Raw genomic sequence first — 17,733 nt, 5'->3', positions numbered from 1 at the left:
CTAGGAAAAGGCACAGGGGGCTCCCCAAGCTGTCAAACCCCAAACCAGAAACCCCGGCGCCTCTGATTCTGCCTTGTGCCAGTAGCTGCGGGGAATCCGGCTCCTTCCCCAAAGCGCCCAGGCACGTCCAGTCTCACCAAGCAATGGTCGAGTTCAGTGAACTGACACAGTGAGGCGCTGATAATTCATCATTTCACTCGATAAACTGCCCCCGCACCCACTTTTCCTGCTCCCAGCTTGCTCCCCTCCGCACTCACCAGGGAGAGACCCCAGCCCCTGTTTTGAGCACCGGGCCCGCTGACTCCGGGGGTCCGGAGGCCCAGGGCCCTCTGCACCGGCAAGAGGCGCTTCTCGTGCCACACTCCTGGCGCAGGTGAGCGTGCCACAGCTGGGTCTCCTCCGGCACCTTCTGTTGCATGTGTCACCAGCCTCTGTCCCTTCGTTGCAGGCCCCGGAGGGTGAGGGGCTCTAGTGCCACGAACATGGTAACGACAGGTCCCCAAGTGCCAGCTCAGGCCCCCCAAGCTGGGGTCCGGGGGCAGGCTCGTTCCCGTCAAGGCCAGCTCATAATTCCTTGGAAAATTCGGAGTCCAATCGCATATTTAGAAAAGGGTATTTCTCTCTCACTGCTGGTGAGCCTTGCTGCTCGGTAGTGCTGCCATCCCTCGGTTGGACGCCATCCCCTCCCCCGGGTTTGGGTGCCTTCGTTTCCAACACGCCAACACCAACACGTCAGCACATTGCACGGACCCTGCACCCTGCACGGACATCCAGACGCCACCCTTCACCTTGGCCATCGTCGCCGGCCGGCCCAGCCGCGCACCCCCAGATTACCGCAATGGCCTCACCCAGTCTGCCCGCCTCGGCTGCCCTCCCTCCGTCTGTCTTCGTCACCTCGGCCAGAGGGTCCTTTGCAAATGCACGTCAGAGCATTCGACACCTCTGTCCACAGCCTCCACCGGCTTCCTGGCTCACCCCAGAGTAAGACGGCCACGAGGCCCCCCACCTGCGCTCCTGCCGTTCCCGTGCCCGCTGCGAGCACAGCTCTCCCGTCTGCTCCGTCTGGCCGCACCGGTCAATCTGGAAAACGGTAACAGTCGCTAATATTTCGCGGTCATTATGTCAGGTACTTCTTTATATTCATTTAACTCAGTGAAAATGAGACCTTGAGAGGCTGTTCAACTCGCTCAAGAGTGAACACCTGGGAAGCAGCAAAACGCGGAGCAAAGCCAATCAGGGTCTGGCCGCAGGAAGGCCCACGTCCTCACCCACACAGTACAGCGCCATTGCCTTTGATTCTTGGTATTTTCATTATACTTATTTTCTAGTCATCTTTCTTCCTTTGGCCTGAATGTATTAAAAATAAAAATTCCAGGTGAGTAAATATGTTCTGAAATTTTGGCATTTTCAGATTCTTTGTGGTATGACAACCGATTTTGGTAAATGATTCACAGTTTCTTGAAAAGGTATATTCTATTCCAAGGACAGGGTTTAACATATATCGATTAGATCTACCTTACTTTGAGCCCTGATACACTTTGATCTGTAACTATTTACAGGCTAGTTTTCATCTCCTCAATCTCGTCACTTTAAGATCTTTAAGTTCAAGTTCTCTCATTTCTTTGAGGGTATGGAGAATGTCTGGGGATATTCTTTTGGTATATAATCTTCACCACCTTTCACTCACTGTGTTCCTTTTGCAGAGTGGGAATATGGGGTCGGGAAGGCACCGTTGGGCCTTGGTGACTATCTGGTTCCTCTGCTGGCTCCTGCCTATCACCCACCTTCCGAGGATGGCCGTTCTATCCAGGCCCACTATCTACGAAGGCCAGGACACTATCTGAAGCAGCTGGCAGCTTCAATTTATACACAGCCACACACAGGGGAATATCATTCAGCCTTGAAAAAGATGGAAGCTCTGACAATGGTTACAATGTGGATCAATCTTAAAGACCTTATGCTAAGTAAAGTAAGCCAGTCACCATGATGTCACTCATACAAGGTACTTAGAGTAGTCAAATTGTAGAAACAAAGTAGAATGGTGGCTGTCAGGGGCTGGGAGGAGAGGGGAATGGGAAATTACTATTGAATGGGTAGAGACTGTTTTGCAGTAATGGAGATGCATGTTGGCAATGGACGCATAAATTACAGACGTATTTACTACTACGAAGATGTGCACTTAAAAATGGCTAAGATGATAAATTTGATGTATATGGTAAAATAAAAAAATGTGGAAACAGAATCAGTGGGCAAGGTAAACTATACTTTGGACAAAGGGCAAAGGTCAACGATTTGAATGTCCAATGGTGGATATTTCCTACCTTTGCCCCCAAACAGTAAATACATCACAGTATATGTGGTATACACATACATGTATATATATGTATATATAATACAAATCCTATATACATGTATATGTAACTCTATTCTCCATTTTTTTACATAGTGTATTTTATTTGATTGACTACACTTTGAGTTTTTATTTTAAAGCTAGTAACTTCCATTTTACTGATGAGCAAACTGTAGCACAGACATGTAAAGTGACTTGCCTAAAATCATATAGCTGTTACATGTGCACAGCCAGTCGAACAAAGGCTATGTTACCAAGTGTGGTAAATCTAAAGTTGCCATATAAATGTAGTATATTCAAAAGTACCTTTGAAAATCCTTTACATTTCCCATGGTCTTATATACAGAACCCACAGTCATGATTTCCATGCTCATCAGAATTTGAGAATCAATGCCCTAAACCTATGAAAAGCACAGAAGAGATGTGAGGGTATTCAAACAACTCTGCCTTTAAGGTAACTTTGAAAACACTGGTGAGCGGAAAATAGGTAGATATTGCTTCTTGTAAGATTTACTTCATTTTTAAAAAATATTTTGCCTCTTATGTAGTTGTTCAATCTTACTACACTACATGTGGGGATCAAAGGAGATAGTGGAGTCCTATCTTTCAAAGGGAGGTCTTTAAATAGTGCATAAATATATTTATGATGTAGCTATACTTGAGAATTATCTATGTATAAAAATATATTTCCGCAATCTATGGGGGGGGGGGACTAAGTGTACAATCTCTACTGTGCAGAAGTCAGAAAGTTGTTTTTTGCCTGTAGAAAGAGGACACGTTGACAACTCTGGGATTAAGTTACGATGCCAGTTTAAGGGGTGAGTGAAGGACAAAGAACTACCAGTGGAAATAACGTTCAGGAAGGCAGGAAGGGAATGTGATTCTAACAGTGTCAGGAGAGCCAGGCAAAAAGCAGGTGGCGTGCGGAGTCAGAAAGCACGGAGAGGAAAGGACTGGCTTCGGCCACCGGTCATCTCTGTAAAAGCAGTTGCTCTGAACTGGGCTGGACAGCGGAGGCTCTGAGGAATTGTAGCGACTTCAACTGACAGGGATGAGCGCTAATAGCATCACTAGACATGCAAAAGGTATCCGGGCTTCTTTTTCTTAAAGTAGCTTGGGAAGGCTCAATGCTCATGGATGAAGCACAAGCTTATGATGCTTTTGCATCCCACAGCACCCCCCAGACAAAAAGAAAAATGGGCTAGAATGCAATATAAGCTGGAAGCAAGAAGATATTCTACTAGGTCCAGACGGAATACTGAGTACCAGCAATTACCTTTCCTTAGAAAATAAAAGCAGATAATAGAAGTGCACACGCACACTCCTGACAAACCCACAATAAGATAAGGAAAAGAAATGCACAAATTTTGACAAATTCTGGAGAGACAGACAAATTTTTAGGAGGAACCACAGCCCAAACATACACTGGAGAAAAGTGCCATAAGGGTAAAGTTGACATGTAGAAGACAACTCAAAAAGCTCCAAAAATCTGAAAAGAATCCCAGAAACAGAAGAGGGGAAAAGAAAGAAATAATAAAGACTAGCTATATGCTCTCTTAAAATCAGATATAAAACTAAAGGACACAAGGAAGTAGGAAAAAAAGAGGGTATCAAATGCTGATAAAGAGTGTTGCGAGGTTAAGATCAAATAGAATTCAAGCAAAAGCAATAAAGGGGGAAAACATTTTATGCTGTGAAATGGTACAAATCTATCAAGAATATATACCAGTCAGAATTTCTAACAGCACAACTTTGAAATATATAAAGTAAAAACTGATACAAGGAAAGATGAATGTATTAATAATCTTTATAGGGGGTGCTGACAGAGCTATCTCCTAAACCAATAGGTTTGATAGACAAAAAAGATATAAAAGTTTAAATCACCCAACAAACAAGCTCAATCTAAACACACATACACATACATAACTTGGTACCCAAAATACTATGAATAAACCTTTTTTTCAGACACAGAGGGAAACACACTAAAAAAACCCTCGATACAAACCAAGAAGTAAAATTACACAAGTGCTATTCTTGACCCACATTTAGTTAAATTAGAAATTAATCAATCACAAAAGAGTAAAAGAAGAAAATCACTTCCCTGCCTCAAACCTATCTAATCAGAATTTTTTTAAAAACTCTGGTGGGAGAGAAAAACACCAACCTTAATAATCAAAACTAAAATTATAAGCTATTTAGGAAAGAATAATAAGGGGAATACTCACAAAACCAAACCTTGGATGAGAAAAACATATATTAGAAAATAAGAAAGACTAAAGGGAAATGAACTAAGTATACAATCCAAGAGACTAAAACAAGAATAAATTCAAATAAGTTGAAAGAAGAAATGAAGATCATTGCAGAAATAACAAGGAACAATGAAAACGCTCAATCAATAAAACCAAAATCTGGTTCTTAGGAAATTTCAGTGAAATCTAATCATAAGGAAAAGAAGAACTGACAAAAATTTTTGAATCAAGAAAAATAAATATATAAAGATGCCGCGGAGATTTATAGAATTGCCTACGTAAACCTTCTACCAACAAATTTTACAATCTAAACATGCATGATTTCCAAGGAAAACATGAGTTACCAAAATTTCACTTCAGGAAGAAGTAAAAAACTTTAACTAATTATAAATAAAGCTAAAAAGATAAAATATCATCTCCTAAGAAAACTTTTAGAGGAGTAAGGGTATAGGGGTAAGAGCAGACTGAGCCAGAATTCCTATCCACCAGCAACAATCATAATTTTAAAGAAGTAATTTTAAAGAAAGAGACAATTTGCAAGACCATTAGAGAGGAAGTTGTAAACTTTACTGATGGATATAAAAGGTAGTTAAACACCAACTGACCAATCACATTCACGGATGGGAAGGTTCAATGCCATAAGAATGATTATTTTCTCAAAAAAAAAAGTTTTTATTTCAATGCAATTTCAATAAAAATCCTAAGGAAAGTCCAGGATTTGGCAGCCTGATTTTAAATCATGTGGAGGTGATAAAAAGACAAGAAGAGTCAAGACAATTTTGAAGAGTATTCATAAAGGAGATAGATGCCTTACTATAAAACTGTAGTAATGACAATATACAGGAGTTATATAACACACATAAACTAATGGAACACAAGAGAGCCCTAGAAACATTATGAATATGATAAAAATAAGTATATTATTCTTAATATATTCTCAGTATATAAAGGCACTTGGTATATGACAGATATGGAACCCAAATCAAAGTAAAAAAATAAAAGTGCTGAGATGAATGGCTAGGCATTTGAAAAAGATAAAAAAAAAAGACCCCTAACCCACAGCACACACAAAGTTAATTCCAAGTGGATACAGGTATAAAAATGAGAAGTAAACAAAAGCTCTTATATGTTGCTGGTGGGAGTATAAAGTAATAAAAACGACTTTGGAATGCAATTTGGCAACAGCCAGAAAGTAGAATACCATGTTCACTACATTCAACATTTCCATTCATGGCAACAGCCTGAAAGTAGAATACCATGTTCACTACATTCAACATATCAATTCAGAGTAATTGTTTTGAGACAGGAAAGATATTCACTTCGGCACCAATTTGTTAATATTACAAGTACAAAATATCTGATTATCCATCAGTAAGAAAAATGATTAACTGTTTTATAAACATGGATTAAATGCGGTATATTCAAACAATAGAATGCTTTACAAAAGCAATTAAGAGGTATTAACTACAGAATCTAATACAATCTAAGATGGTACCGACTAGAATATGCACCATTTTGTCATTAACAAAGAAAACGCTGCCAGTTTCAAGCTATCATTGATTTCATTCCAATTTCAGAGATGTTATATCGTGAAAAATGGGAAGATCAACATGTATCAACATGGCTGTATCACAAAGACAGTCCTGGGTGAGAAACAGCAGGCTGCAAAATTACAGAGGAAGTCAGACGGGTCACGCCTGAAGTTTTAACAAGGTTTGAGGGAGGTGCATGTCACACAAAAGCGCGAACACCCAATCGTCATGCTTATGAACTATAAAAGGATCTGATGTGGATTTCTTTTCATAAAAATTTAAAATGCACAAAATAGTCCAATGTATTTTTTACAATACATACATGTAACATGATGGAAATGTGCAGAGGGCTGACCACACAGTAATGTCAGGATAGTTATCTCCTAAGAAAAAGGGGGAGGAATGGGGAAAAAGTTATAGGCTTTAGCTACACCTTTTAACATTTTACTTATTAAAAACAAAAAAGGACGTAGCTTTTGCAAAGCATAAATAGTGAATGTGAGCTTATCCTCCCCATGAAGGGCCAGGTACAAACTCAGTCGCTCAATAGCATCTGTGACATGGTTGTGGGATGTTTGCTCTTAGAACACAATAAAGAAACATTGCTTTCTACACATTCCTGAGAGATCTCACTGCTCACACACAGAGAAAGGAGAGAAAGAACACGTACATGATGGGTGGTGGGGCGAGTTAGTGAGAACTGAGACGAATATGGAGAAGTGTTGACATCTCCTATTCTTGGAGAATGAGATCACGGTGGTCGTCTGTATTATTCCCTAGATATCTGAAATACTTTTCACTTAAAAATTTTTAAAAATAAAAATTTTAAAGACACCACGTACAATTTAAAATGTGAGCTCTTAACTTTTGAGAATTAGGCTTGGGGTTGATTAATGATTGTGCAGAGTCCCCTATACAGAATTTTATTGTTGTTAACAACCATTTGATCAATAAATATGAGAGATGCCCTCTCAAAAAAAAAATATTGGGAAAATTATACCTAAAAATAAAATAAAATAAAAAAAATAAAATAAAATAAAATAAAATAAAATAAAATAAAATAAAATAAAATAAAATAAAATAAAATAAAAAATAAAATAAAATGTGAGCTCTATCAAGATTTCAGGAAGTAAATAACTCCAATATTATATAAACTATTTTCTAGAAAAATATGGACAGCTTTTGAACTCATTCTAGATGGCTAGCAAAACCTCTCCTATCAATAAAGATAACACTGGAATAAAGATAACACAACAAAGAAAATTATAAGCCAATCTCATTATTCAACATGAATATAAGGATACTGAGTAAAATGTTAGCACACTGAAACCAGTAGCAGGACCAAGCTGGCTTAGTCCTACCAAAGCATGGATGATTCTATTATGAAACCTATTAAATATAATTTATTATATTAACAATTACTTTTTAAAAAACACAAACTGTTATGCAAACACGGAATTCAATATACATTACAGATTTTATTTTTTAACCACCCTGACTAGACAGAAATAGATACTTAAACTGGAAAAAGACAGGAAGCTTTCTATTTAACAATGCTGGGGTGGTATCAACACAATCAGACCAGAAACACATGATATGTAAGTATCAGAACAATTTGTAGAGAGTGTTATTTATCTAACAGATCCAAGAGAATTAACTAAAAAAAGGTATTACAACCAATATAAGTCAGCAAAGTGGCTGAAGATAAAATATAGCAGGCATAACTAAGCAGAAAATAATGGAGTAGCAATGTTAGCAATAACATAATCCACAAAATATTTTTTAAAAGATGCAAAGCCTATTCTTATGAAGCAAATAATAAAACTATATTGAAGGAAAGGCCTTTAAAAACATCTCTCAGTGGGCAGGCTCAAGACTATAAAGATGTAGATATTTTGAGTAAGAGAAAGTAACAAGAAAGGCCTAGAATAGTAAGATACTATTGAAATTAAAATTAAGGGTAAATTTTTCAGATGAAATTTTAAAACATACATAGGAAATAGTAGTCACACTAGATGATACAGGAACAAAGAGATCAGTGAAATGTGAGTCCAAGAAGATAACCAGGTAGATAAAGATATTTAAGTTCATGATACCCATGGCATTCAAACCAGTGGAGGAAAGAGAAACTATACAATAAACCATGTAACGGAAAGTAACTATACACGTAGGAGAAAATTACATTAGACCAAATCACATACAACATACAAAAATTGTCCCCAGATGAATTACATGATTTAAAAATGTGTATTAGAAAACAGTATCTTCACAATCTTGTAATAAGCACAAAACCCAGAAGCCATAAATGAAAAATACTTAGATTTTGAGCTCACAAAAAGGAACTTTTTTGTGACAGAAGATATTTTTAAAAAAACTTAGTGACTCACTAAAAGATATCTCCCACATATTTAATAAGAGAATATGAGAATATGTAAAGAGCTCACAGAAAGATGGTGAGCTCACTTTCAGCACATAGAGCAGTTCCCCCGTATCCATAGGGGATGTTCCAACACCCCCAAATGGATGCCTGAAACTGGGGTAGTACTGAACCCTATACATAGTTTTTTTCTGATGCATACATACCTATAACATTTTAATTTATAAACCAGGTATGCTAAGAGACTAACCACAGTAACAGAACAATGATATATTGTAGTAACTTATGTGAATGTCATCTCTCAAAATATCTTACCGTACTACACTCGCCCTCCTTGTGACAATGTGAGATAAAATGCTCACGTGGTGATATGAAGTGAGGTGAATGACGTATGTATTGGGATGGAGCATTAGGCTACTACTGACCTGACAATATGTCAAGAGGGTCATCTGTCTCTGGACTATGACTGAACACAGGTAACTCAACCTGTGAAAAGCAAAATGGAGGGTAAAGGGGCAATCCTATAGCCAAAAGCCACAGTACCTTTTTTTAAGAAATAAAATACATCACAGTGTAGCTGAAGTCCATAACCTACCACCCCTACCTCCTCCCTTTTTACCCAGACATAACTAGGTAAAAAAAGACAAGTAACTAAATAGAAAAATGGGCAAAGAATACGAACCATTAATTCACAGACTCTAAAGAGCCAATCAAAATGAAAAATGTAACAATGCTGTTCATTTGTAATTGAAACAGAAATGAAAACAAATTTTGTGTAATTGCTGGACAAAAATTAAAAACCATTATTAACTGGAGGACTTTTTGAAAAGCAATTTGGCAATGATTTAAAGGAGCTCCACAAATTCTCTGCATAGCAATCGGTCTCACAGGAAATGTGGTACTTCAGCACAAAGACATATACGTACAGAGATCACTGACTACACTGTTTTTTTAACAGCGAAAAACGTAAAACACTGAAATGCCCATCAATAGAAGCGATTAATCAGGCATAGCTATACAGTGGGTAACATGCGCTTGTTAAAAGGGTGCTGATAGCTTTATAATAACACAAAGTAGAGGAAAAGGCTGTGGAAGGTATGGTTGATCCTGCTTAAATAAAAAAAATGTAGGTATCTGAGTGAGAAGGTGGGGCAGACAGGAACCCTCATCTAGTGAACCGAAGAGAGACTCATTGCTCTGAATGTCCATGTTGTTTCTCCCTCCTTTCTATGGGCAAGTATTTAGGAAGCACCTGCGTAAAATTTTAAATAAAAAAAATCTTTAACTGGCTGTTACTTATTGTGAATGTTGTCTGCTTTTTTGAATAATGGAACTATAGAACTCAGTTCTAGCAATGTCTAGTTATGAACAGTCTGAGACCTCTAGACAAATTATTTCTTCAAACTACTAAATGCATTCTTACAGAAAACTGCCTGTATAGTCTCTAACTGTATTATTACACACACACCCTTCTAAAGCCATTGAGTCAAATGTCATAATAGTTCCGTATTTCATATCTTCATTCTTTTGCTCTAAAGTTCTCTTAGCTGGCTTTGGAATTCAAAGCCTATAAAATGTTCTCACAAATTAATTTTCCAAGGATCTCTCTCCACTACCCAACCTCAACTCAAAAGTTCTTCACTTCAATGAGCTGGTCTCTCAGCTCCTAAATGATCCTACCTGGTATGCACCCAAGCCCCAAACATTTACACACCATCTATTGAGTGCTAACAGTATTACCACCTGTCCTGTGACTTTTATACATAACTAAAGGAACTATAATGCAGCACACTATAAAGGCCAGCTGAAGTCATTCACTCTAGAATGTGAATAATGTTAGATGAAATTCACATTTTTATCCACCACTTGCTAAGATCTCAGCCTGAAGCATTTTATATGCTTTCAATAAATACAAAGTTTTGGGTTAAATAAGTTATTTCAATTCTAGGCCAAATCAGTAGTGCATAAGGCCACTACCTCTAACTGGTTCTACTCTACCTTTGGGCAAGTCTACTAGGCTTCTTCATTTGTCAAATGTTGGTGACATATGCTTCTCACAATGGGAGATAACACAGCAAACGCTGGGGCAGAGTATCAGTAAAATGGCCATTTTCATGTTCATCCTCTTGACTGGGAAATCCGAACACAGCCTGAAAAGTTTATTATCACTACTTGTCTAAAATGCATCAGTATGTATTCAGTGTTGATGCCTAATACTTGAGGTTGTACAGAAAAAGGATGGCTTTGAAGGACAACAGCTGTGACCAAAACTTCAGTCACCACTTCAGAGATGAAGAATCTTGAGTAAATCACAATGTTGTCAGGCCCTCCCTGGTTCCAGGGCATACTATCAATTACGACACAGAGCTACAGTGAGGACTATAATGAAAGCTGATCTAGATTTCTGCAGCTAATGGTCGGGGGTACTGTGGGCACTGGGCACTGTGCAGATGGCTAGAGAGGAACCAACTAGGAAACACACACCTACACCATCTCGGTGTTCATGCAGCTTTCCATGCTGGAGGCAGGGGGCAGGCATTACTCAAACATTCCACGTCAGCTGTACGAAGTGCTACGGAGAGGTAAGCGAAGAGGGCACAGAACAGTGGCGTTTGCCCTGACCACAGAAATCAAGAAAGGCTTCCCTAGGGAAAATATTCACTCGCAGTGTGAACAGGAAACAACTAGACACAGTGGAAGAAGGAAGAGAGCACAGGCAGAGAGAACGGAATAGGCGCTCTTTTGAATGTCTATATACCTTTACACGCACCGATAGCTTGTGCCTCTGACACCAGGTACGGCAGTGTAGCTGGCACAGACCATGAAGAGACTGGCTGGACAGGCGGCACCAAAGACGCAGAGCGTTGCCGGGCCCATTACCCTAAGGGCAGCGGTGCGGGGCGAGGGCTCGTGGGGTTTGTGTTGTTGCTGCGGCGAATCACTGCCTTTCACAGCAGTCTGGGAACACTGTGAAAATGAATCTGAGGTCAGGCAAGAATGCATGTAAGAGGCCTAGTTTGGAGGCAAAAAAAAAAAAAAAAAAGATAAGAAATTAGAATAAAAAGATTACGCTGGGGAAAAAAGTAGAGCAATTCCAGGGATACTCAACAGGACTTGATGACAGACTGAGCAGTCGGGGGCAAAGGGCCAGATTTGGGAAGGAAAGGTTAGTTTCCTTTCCCAAACACGACCCTTTTTGAACATGTGGAGACCAAAGCTATTTTTTTTTGTTTGTTTAAAAAAGACCAAAAGGTTAGACCTTGACAGTCTTCTACTCCAAGCCCTGCCATGGGTTTCCATCAAACGCTGAGCCAAACCTGTTGAGTTGTGTGTGACTGGGCTCTTCGCAGTTTTCTGACTTTATCTCCTAACCCTTCATCCCTTGGTCACTTTCTCCCCAGAAACAGCCTTCTGGAAATCCCTGATGTCCTTGCAGTTTCTTCTTCCCTAAGGATTCCTGTACTTACTCTCCCTTCTGCCTGTAATACTTTTTCCCTCAGGTATTCGTAAGGCTTGATCCTTCACGTAATGAAGTCCATACTCAGGTGTCACCACCTCAGAGAACATTCTCTGACTATGCTATAGAAAATAACTTTTCTATCAAGAGGCTGGGCTGGGAAGGCTGAATAAACCTCGTCATCTTGCTAGGCTACAGGGAAAAGGCTTGTCACATGATCCAAGTCCTGCCCTCAAGACTTTTGGAACAAGTGGGCCGAGGCTAGCTACAGCGACAGCTCAAGCCCAGCTCCATGAACGGAGTCCATCAGTCCCTACAGGCCTCCCAGAAAATGAGGCAAATCCTCTACTGGGGAAAAAAATCCCATCAACTCCAACCCTTTAGTTTTTTTATACACACTGTCCTGCATAAAAGAAAAAAAAAATCATATGCCCTATAAAGAAGGAGAAAGAAATATGAGGAGGGAAAATGTGACTAATAATCAAGAAAAAAAAAAATCGGGGAACAGAACCAGATCCGCGATGATTCGGGTGTGGGAGTGAGTTATGTGACTCAGATCTTTGGCAGCTATGTTAAAAAAAAAAAAAAGGTAGAGTAAAAACAAAGAGACTTTCAACAGTGAAATGAAAATCTATAAAATGATATCTATAACTGGCCATCCTAAAACCAAAAATATAGTACATGAAATTAACTAGTTGGATGGGTTACATGGAAAATGACATGGCAGAAGAAAGGACTGGTACATGTGAAGATGGGTCAATACAAAATATTCAAACTGAGGCAGAATGAGAAAAAAGTAGTAAGAACAAAGAAGAAAATAAAAAACAAACAATATGCTTACAATGAGTGTCAGACAAGAGTGATAACTGAGTATAAGTAATAGGGGAAAGGAAAATGGCCAAGAATTTTCCAAAACTGATAGGATACATCAGCCCATAGATTGTAGAGCTCAGTAAACTCCAAGCAGGATAAATAAAATGAGAAAACCACAGTAGGCTCATCATAGTCAAGCTGCTGGAAACAAAGATAAAGTCCAAAAGGCAACCAGAAAAAAAAAAAAAGAACGTATTACCAAGGTTTTCAGCTAACTTTGCAACAGAAAATATCAAAACCAGAAAATGATGGCATACCTAATTTTAAACTGCCAAATAAATGAATCTACCCAATCTAGAATCCTGTATCCCAAGAAAATACCCTTTAAAAATGAAGGTATGATAAAACCTTTCAAACAAATGCTGAGTTAAGTGCCACCAGACTTGCACTATAAGCAATACTGTAAGAAGTTCTTTACGCTGAAGGAAAATGAATTAAGATGGAAGCACAAAAAAAAAGCAAATAAAAGAGATGATGTATGGGTAAAGCAACAATGTCGTGGTATTTATAACCATACAATGTATAACAACTGTAGCACAAAGAAAGACAAGCAAAAAAATGGGACTTGAAGTGTTTTGAACTTCTTGCATTGTTCAGAAGATGGTAAGAGCATTAGTATAATACAGACGATAAGCTGAACAGATACTGTAATCTGTAGGGTAACCATTAGAAGAATAATACAATCAGGCATAACTAAAAAGCTAATAGAGATAAAACAGTAAGAAGTAATTTACTGAGTCAAGAGAAGGTAGAAAAAGGAGGAAGTAAATAAATAAAGAAAAGATAGGCAAAAAAGAAAACAAAAATCATGATAGTAGGCTTAAAACCTACTCTATCATAACTGCACCAAAAGCAAATAGTCTAAACACTCTAATTAAAAACAAGGACTCTTAAGACTGGGTAAAAGAACAGGACCAAATTATACAATGTTTACATAATGTATGTTTTAAATATAAGGACACAAATCGGTTGAAAATAGAGGGGAAGAAAGTTTTCTCACACAGTATAGCTACAACTGGTATACCTCTATTAATACCAGACAAAGTAGGCATGAAGTAATCATATAGATACCAAGTGAGATTTTCTAATTATAAATGTGTCACTTCATCATAAAGATGTAACAATCCTAAATTTTATCTTCAAAGTACATGAAACAGCTTGTGCAATCATTTCTACTCTCCAGTCCCACCTTTCCTTTTCTAGTCACCACACTTCCCACAATCTTAGATTATACATTTCATGACTGTTTCCTTACCTCTCTCCCCTGCACCCCCACATGGAGAAGGCAAGAGGTTCACAAGGGCAGGGACACTCAGTCTATCCTGACCACACTTCATCCTCCGTAACTAGCCTAGCACACAGTAGGCGTTCAATAAACATTTGCTTAATAAATTAATAAAATTACCACTAGCAACTTATTTTCTTAGTCTCCAAGTTTGTATTACACATTTATTTTCTTTAATTATGGATGGAATCCTTTAACTTTAAGTAGTACTAGTAAATTTCTGTTAGCCAAGATTTTGCATGAGAAGTTTAAACAAAAAGCTTCAAAAATGTTACTGGGAAAAATATGTTTACTCTCCATGAAACAGAACCTCCAAAGTTAAAAGTCATCTAAATGTGCCTTTCTCCATTTAGTAAGCATATTTAAGTATATATGGATTCACATAAATAAAATAATACAATTATACATTAGCTTTCATGTTTATTCAACTTCACAGAAAATCCAAAAGGTGTCTGAAAATTGGTTACCTATCTAAAATACCCATGTTCATTATGGTGACATAATACTATGTGGTAGGGGAGATGTGTCTAAGTTAAACAGATTCTTAAATTCCTGACATTCTTCAAGTGGGCAAAAACAAATCTTAGAAATCAAACTTGCAAACTGTAAGAAGATACAGAAAGTAATTTAACCTTTAATACCTGGAACCAGTTTTACAGCCACATTGGTAATTTACATATACAGTGGAGATCACTGAAAAAGCTTCCTGTTGCACTGCAGCAAGAAATTTTATTATAATGTAGGCTACACGGCTTTGCTACCGAGTGCAGCAAGATAACCTCACTGAAGAAGAATCTTAAGATTTTCATAATGGAACTTGTTACAGTGAGTTAAATATTTTTCTAAATTTTATACAGTACATATTTTCAAAATGAACATTATCACTGAAGACGTTGCTAACCATTGTTAGCAATTAATGTTTTATACATACTTACTTTTACTTTATTATAGTATGTGGCTCTGAATGTTAGTTAGTACATGAAATGTTAACTTAAAACATAATAGTAAGAAAATCCCCTAAGATCTGAAGACTCAGGACATCAAAACTTTGATCATTATTGCATCTATTTTTCTACAGAAAAATGGAAAATTTACATCCTCCCAAAAAGGGGACAAGCTGTAAAATCACAAACTCATTGGCATTGAACAAAATCTACAATGAACATTTTTTGTGAACCGATGTACAGAATTAAGGTGAAATGAAATTTGATTAACTACAATCATGCAAAAAAAATCCTCCACAATCATTTTTCTGTTATGTTATATAAAGTGGTCTTAAAGATATACTTCCATAAACATTTCTGGTGCAATTTAGTCAACAAGAAAAATACAAAGCTATCCCTTATTCTTTATTTTATAGAATTAAAAACATGCCTTTGTACTGCTGACATAGAAACAGCGTGTTTGAGAGAAGTGAGCTAATAAACATTTAAAAACCAATGTATCTTGGTCCAACATTAGCTGCTTTCATATACAGCAGCCTCCTATAATCAACTGATGTCAGTACTGTTGTGAATGAATAGTTAAATATTGAGAGATTAAGACACAATTCAGAATATTTTTTAAAGCATAAAAGGCCATTTCATAAACATGAAGAAAATTTTAAAAGAAAAATAATCACATCAATTGTGATACATACTGGACAATAGTAAAATGTCATTTTCCAAAATAGTTTATTATATCCCACCCATCTATTATAACCAATCTTGGAAATATATCTTAAACATACTGGTGTATTGTATGAAAATGCTCCATTATTCAATGTGGTAAGTTTAATAAGTTAGAATATGATTTTCTTTTCTGATGTTAACCATGAAAAGATGAAAGAACAGCACCTGAAATACTAAAATGAATTCAAGGAAGCATTAAGTAGTAATCTATATGTTTTGGTTCAAAATAACAGTTTATAAAACTGTATAAATGATACTGCCTTAAGTAATTTGTTTCTATATTTTGCAGATTACATGAAAAAAAAGAAAAGATCTGCTCTAAAACCAAATAAATTTCCACCTTTCCCAATCTGGACAAAGCGGAATTTCACTCAAAGTTCATATAAGACCGTGATACCTACAGTAGCTCATATAGCTGGATAGGGCACCCCTACCCTGGCTGTCCCCTAAAACAATTTTTGGCTCCAAAATAAAGTACAATAAACTCTTGATGAGAAACTATGTCATGGGGCAATCTATCATACACTATGGCTAAATGTGAATTTACAGAAAAGAGCACATCCCATTTTCAGCACTTTTTTTTCATAAACATGCAACTCACTATAAAGTACAAAACACTTGCTTTCAAGAACAGATTTATAAAGACACACTGCATCAATAAAATTTTTTTCTTCCTGATTAACTTTACACTGTTATGGAGAACTGGAACTTTTCTAATGTGTATATATCAGGTTTTATATTATAGTGTAATAATTTTTATTTTCTGAACATAATGTTCAAGAGGAAGTATCTATACACAATAACATTCTAGACTATTAAAAACTAGTTCAAATTACAGAATTTTATTGATACAGTAGATTAGTAAGAACTGAAAAGGGATGATAAAATGGGATAAAGAATTCAGTACATTATTTTATAACACACTCTTTAAAATTAAAATATTTTATATCTCTCTCTTAAAATTTTCATCGCCATGAAAGGCCAAAAACCTCTGGGACCAATACTGAGGTGTAAAATAATCAAACAACTTCAGGACTATTTCACAATTTGCAGGGTGTCCTTCCTCGAGAGGCATCGTTCAGGTGTAATGGCAGACAATTCAGCACCTCTGAAGATTAGGGTGCCTAGGAGGAAATACTAGGTAACATACACAAGGGAAAGAGACCATTTAACTCGCCAACAAAGAGTGACATCAAGAAAATGACACCATTTGTTGAAATTTTTTTTTTCACAGTAAAATTGCAGAGAATACAAATACAAACACTGACAGATTACTGCTTAAGATCTATCCTAACAAACTCTTTTCAAATTAATAGATCCAATAAACAGTTGGGTAACTGTCAGTTTAAAGCCGCAGATAAAAGCTATACAAGCACTTCTGAAGTCAGAAACATTTAAAAAAAAAAAAGAAAAAAAATATTTACAACTTTCTTCTTTAGTTTATGTCTACATAGCCATCACACGTTACACTTTCACAAGACTCCATAGTCGATCTATGACCACGTGAATGGCTAAAGCGTATGACAGCAAATACATGAGGCCATCAAAAGTAAGGTCCAAGTGTCCACTCTTCGGCAGTCCCATCTGTGCATCAGAGGCTTTTACTCGGCCTCAAGCTTAACAAAAAAAAAAAAATTTTTTTTCAAAGCTTTCACATAGATAGGTACTAATTACATGTGTTCACCGCCTTTCTCTTTTAGAACTTCGCCGCCGTACCTTGAAAGAAAAATCACAGATGCTTAATAAAAATATTACACAGAGCAGTAATTACTACTCTTTTAAACAAAATATTTAAAATCTCTCTCTTAAAATTTTCATTGCCATGAAAGGCCAAATAAAGTTTTAACCAATCATTATTCTTTCTTGTTTCTGATTTTCTTTGCTTTTCTTTCCCTGAGACCTTCCTCCAGCTTTAACCTTGGCCTTGACTCACATTCCTA

At 37.2% G+C, this 17,733-nt stretch overlaps 1 protein-coding gene, 1 long non-coding RNA gene and 1 other non-coding gene across 10 annotated transcripts in view; 1 reads left to right on the top strand and 2 right to left on the bottom strand.

Annotated features, from left to right (window-relative positions):
* Nucleotides 1–971: 971 nt before the first annotated feature.
* On the top strand, nt 972–16,205 carry LOC140847793 (uncharacterized). Of its 2 annotated transcripts, none has more exons than XR_012127983.1 (3): nt 972–1,375; nt 1,704–2,002; nt 16,083–16,205. It is a non-coding gene; the product is annotated as an uncharacterized lncRNA (long non-coding RNA). The 2 variants fall into 2 exon arrangements; XR_012127985.1 differs by having other exon boundaries at nt 1,065–1,126.
* On the bottom strand, nt 6,280–6,382 carry LOC118971388 (small nucleolar RNA U13). The gene has a single exon (XR_005059804.1). It is a non-coding gene; the product is annotated as a small nucleolar RNA U13 (small nucleolar RNA).
* PDS5B (PDS5 cohesin associated factor B) overlaps nt 14,738–17,733 on the bottom strand; it is a 184,549-nt gene continuing 181,553 nt past the window's right edge. For all 7 annotated transcript variants that reach the window (XM_037012406.2, XM_037012409.2, XM_037012427.2 and 4 more), the window contains one exon: nt 14,738–17,509. In XM_037012406.2, coding sequence (XP_036868301.1) covers nt 17,474–17,509 — 36 coding nt within the window. In that variant the 3' untranslated portion in view covers nt 14,738–17,473. The remainder of the gene's footprint in view (nt 17,510–17,733) is intronic.

This window comes from Manis javanica, chromosome 1 (genome assembly GCF_040802235.1).
Source record: "Manis javanica isolate MJ-LG chromosome 1, MJ_LKY, whole genome shotgun sequence".
Taxonomy (NCBI): domain Eukaryota; kingdom Metazoa; phylum Chordata; class Mammalia; order Pholidota; family Manidae; genus Manis; species Manis javanica.
The sequence above is the reverse complement of the archived record's forward strand: the minus strand, read 5'-3'. Positions and strand labels throughout refer to the sequence as shown.